General features: G+C 38.0%; 1 protein-coding gene across 1 annotated transcript in view; it reads left to right on the top strand.

Annotated features, from left to right (window-relative positions):
• The first annotated feature begins 2,433 nt into the window (after positions 1-2,433).
• The window catches only part of LOC111388522 (importin-5-like), a 10,308-nt gene continuing 8,775 nt past the window's right edge, over positions 2,434-3,966 (top strand). Inside the window, exon 1 of the mRNA XM_023013251.1 lies at positions 2,434-3,818. Within this exon, the coding sequence (XP_022869019.1) occupies positions 2,589-3,818 (1,230 nt within the window). The 5' untranslated portion in view covers positions 2,434-2,588. The remainder of the gene's footprint in view (positions 3,819-3,966) is intronic.

Genomic DNA, 3,966 nt, shown 5'->3' with positions numbered 1-3,966 from the left:
ATTTCAATCCAAACCAACCCCTTTAACTCTTAAATCGAACCAAACCAAACCAACGGTTTGGACTTTTAATTCAAATTAATTTTTTTTAAAAGAAATTGTCCGAATTTTAGGCGCACTTAAATTACAAGAATTAAAATAACGAAGTAATTTTATATTATAAGAACTATTGATTAACAAATAAAACCAAGTTATAGAGACAGATCAATAGAAAGCTTAAAATTTTTATTGCTTTTTTATGTATTATGTAATTTGACTGGCTGAATAAGGAAAAAATGATAAGTATGACATAATAAGCTTGTGAAATAAAATTTTCATTGTTATTACTTACCGACAAAATTATGGATTGGAGGAAATCGACATATAGTTATAAAATTACAGTTTATCTTTTGATTTTTATTTTTTTAAATAAAAAAAGGTGAACACATAAGTGGATTGGATTAGGTCGATTAACTAACGGTTCGAGACTTTAAACTATAATCGAACTAACTCACCATAGTTTTCTTTAAAAGGAAACTAAATCTAATCAACTACTCGTGTCGAACTGACCTGAACCGATTTTACTGGATTTGGGCTAAGGTTGACATGGGCTGTAGCCCGTTTCAGCCCTGGCCTAGATCCGCCAATGGCTCAAGAATCTGGTAATGCTAGAAGAAATACATACAATATGTTTACGCGCGCGCGCGTGTTAGTTCCTTGAATCTGAACTAGACTTATGTTTTTTGTATAGGGAATAGAATTTGATTATGCAGAGCAAAGCAAAAAGGGTCCGAGAAAATGGGGAGAGTTGAAGAAAGAAGGGGTAAGCAAGGATGGAAAATTACAGCGTCGCATTTATATGATTGTGATAGAATAATAAATTATTTTATATGATAAATATATTAAAATCCCATTTATGTAATTTTACTTAAAGGCTTTTAAGTAAGTTAAAAAAAAAATGATAAAAATTGTGGTGTAACTAACAAGATTCGTAGTGGTAATATAATTACCCAAAATTATAACATATTAACACCTCCCTCCATTATCCTTTAAAGTAAAAAATGGAAAAAAAAAAAAAAAAACTAGAATACATTATCAAAATTACAACCAATCAAAAACTAATCCCCATAATACCCTACTTTGCTCTAGGGATGTAAATGAGTCGAGTCAAGTCGACTCACGAGCCAAAGCTCGTGATCCGAACATGGCTCGAGTCGAATCAGGCTGACTTATTTATTTTTTATTTTTTGGAAAAATATAATTTTTTATATAAAGTTAGCTATAGCTGCTAGGTTTTAGACAGCTACGGTTGATTGGTTTGCAGATATAGCTGTTTGTTTTAATGGCAACTATGTTGTGTACAATTGCCTATGTTTGACTGACACGAGTCAAAATGGCCTGTGATTGTGTGGTTCTTCACGATCGACTTGGGCTCGAGCCAATGCCCAAAAATGAGGCTGGTTCCTTCAAGTCATGAGTTAAGCCATGGATTGCTTGATTTGACGAGTTAAACTGATATTCCTACTCTGCCCTAAATGGCTCCACGATAAATCAATCCTTCTTAAATTTATTTCCTGCAGTTAACCACTATGAAAGATTGTACCCTTTGTTCAATTCTTGTACATTCTTTATCATAATATCATCCTAAAATAAGAGATAAAAATGAGTTAATTGTCCAAATGGTCACTGAACTTAAGTCCATGTCTTTGATTGATCACTGAAATTTAAAATGTCGAGTTTTGATCAATGAACTTAGGTTCATATCTTTAATTGATCACTAAACTTAGGTCCATATTTTCGATTGCTCACTAAAATTTAAAATATCGAGTTTTGGCCACTGAACTTTGGAATGGTCCATATTTTCAATTGTTCACTAAAGTTTAAAATCTCGAGTTTTGGCCACTGAACTTTGGAATGGTCCATATTTTCAATTGACTAAAGTTTAAAATGTCGAGTTTTGACCACTGAACTTTGGAATGGTCCATATTTTCAATTGCTCACTAAAGTTTAAAATGTCAAGTTTTGACCACTAAATTTTAAAATATACCGTACATTACTCACTAGCATAACTGTTAAATTTTGAAAAATATCGAATTTATATTGAGTAATATAAAATAATTTTCAAAGTTCAGTGAGTAATATACAATATTTTTCAAAGTTTAGTGGTCAAAACTCGACATTTTAAATTTCAGTGAGCAATCGATGATTTGGAACTAAGTTCAATGATCAAAACTCGACATTTTAAATTTTAGTGAGCAATCGATGATTTGGAACTAAGTTTAATGATCAAAACTCGACATTTTAAATTTTAGTGACCAATCAAAGACATGAACTTAAGTTCAATTACCATTGGAACGATTGACTTGATAAAAATACACCAAGGAGGCGCCAATTGTGGTTTTAGTACGTGCCCTCTTGCGTTCCCTATATAAGCATCGGTATAAACGCACCTTCATTGCGTGTTTGTAGGTGTGAGAAAGACTCATAATATTATAAAAAGATAGGGGGAGAGAGAGAGAGAGACGAGAGCGCCACCACGAACAAGCGCGCACAGCATAGAACTGCAATCTTTAAATCATAAACCATAGTTACTTGCTGGCCTCCGACCCAGTATGAACGCAGAGTCAACTCAGCTTCAGCAAGCACAGCTGGCGGCGATTATGGGTCCGGACCAGGCGCCATTCGAAACCCTAATTTCCAATTTGATGTCCTCCTCCAACGAGCAGCGATCCCAGGCCGAATCAATCTTCAATCTGCTCAAGCAGACCGATCCCAACTCGCTAGCCCTCAAGCTCGCTCACCTCCTATCGTCATCACCGCATCACGAGGCGCGCGCCATGTCCACCGTCCTTCTCAGGAAGCAGCTGACTCGAGACGACTCGTTCATCTGGCCCCAACTCAGTGATGCGACACGCTCTGCTGTTAAAAATATCCTCCTCTCCTCTATCCAGCGAGAGGATTCCAAATCCATCAGCAAAAAGCTATGCGACACCATATCGGAACTCGCTTCCTCGCTCCTCCCAGAACGTCAGTGGCCGGAAATTTTGCCCTTTATGTTCCAATGCGTATCCTCCGACTCCCCAAAGCTCCAGGAATCGGCATTTTTGATATTCTCCCAATTAGCCCAGTACATCGGGGATACATTAATTCCATTCATAGTGGATTTGCATACCGTGTTTCTAAATGTGTTGAACAATTCTTCGAATCCTGATGTGAAAATTGCGGCCTTGAGTGCGGTCATTAATTTCGTTCAGTGCTTGACGAGTTCAAATGATCGTGATAGATTCCAGGATTTGTTGCCCGCAATGATGAGGACTTTGATGGATGCATTGAACTCCGGACAGGAGGCAACCGCCCAGGAGGCGTTGGAGTTGATGATAGAGTTGGCCGGAACTGAGCCCAGGTTTCTACGCAGGCAGATTGTGGACGTGGTGGGGTACATGTTGCAGATAGCCGAGGCTGAGAATTTTGAAGAGGGCACAAGGCATTTGGCAGTTGAGTTTGTGATTACTCTTGCCGAGGCTCGGGAGAGGGCACCTGGAATGATGCGCAAGTTGCCTCAGTTTATTGATAGGCTCTTTTCCATTTTGATGAAGATGCTCGTGGATGTTGAGGACGATCCTGCTTGGCACAGTGCACAAGCTGAGGATGAAGATGCCGGGGAGACAAGTAATTACAGTGTTGGGCAGGAGTGTTTGGATAGGCTAGCAATTGCCCTTGGAGGGAACACAATTGTCCCAGTGGCTTCGGTGCAGTTGCAAGCTTATTTTGGGGCACCAGATTGGCAAAAGCATCATGCAGCTCTCATTGCCCTTGCACAAATTGCAGAGGGTTGTTCAAAGGTATAAATAATGGTTAAGTTTCTACTCAAAGCCCATTTTATTTGTTTATTGAATTTGTTGACTCGGAATAAATATTATGTAACAATATATACTTTATGTTCATGCCAGGCCATACACACTCCTACAATTGTACCTGTCTGTATTTGTT

This window comes from Olea europaea, unplaced genomic scaffold (assembly GCF_002742605.1).
Source record: "Olea europaea var. sylvestris unplaced genomic scaffold, O_europaea_v1 scaffold5038, whole genome shotgun sequence".
In the NCBI taxonomy this organism is placed as follows: domain Eukaryota; kingdom Viridiplantae; phylum Streptophyta; class Magnoliopsida; order Lamiales; family Oleaceae; genus Olea; species Olea europaea.
The sequence above is the reverse complement of the archived record's forward strand: the minus strand, read 5'-3'. Positions and strand labels throughout refer to the sequence as shown.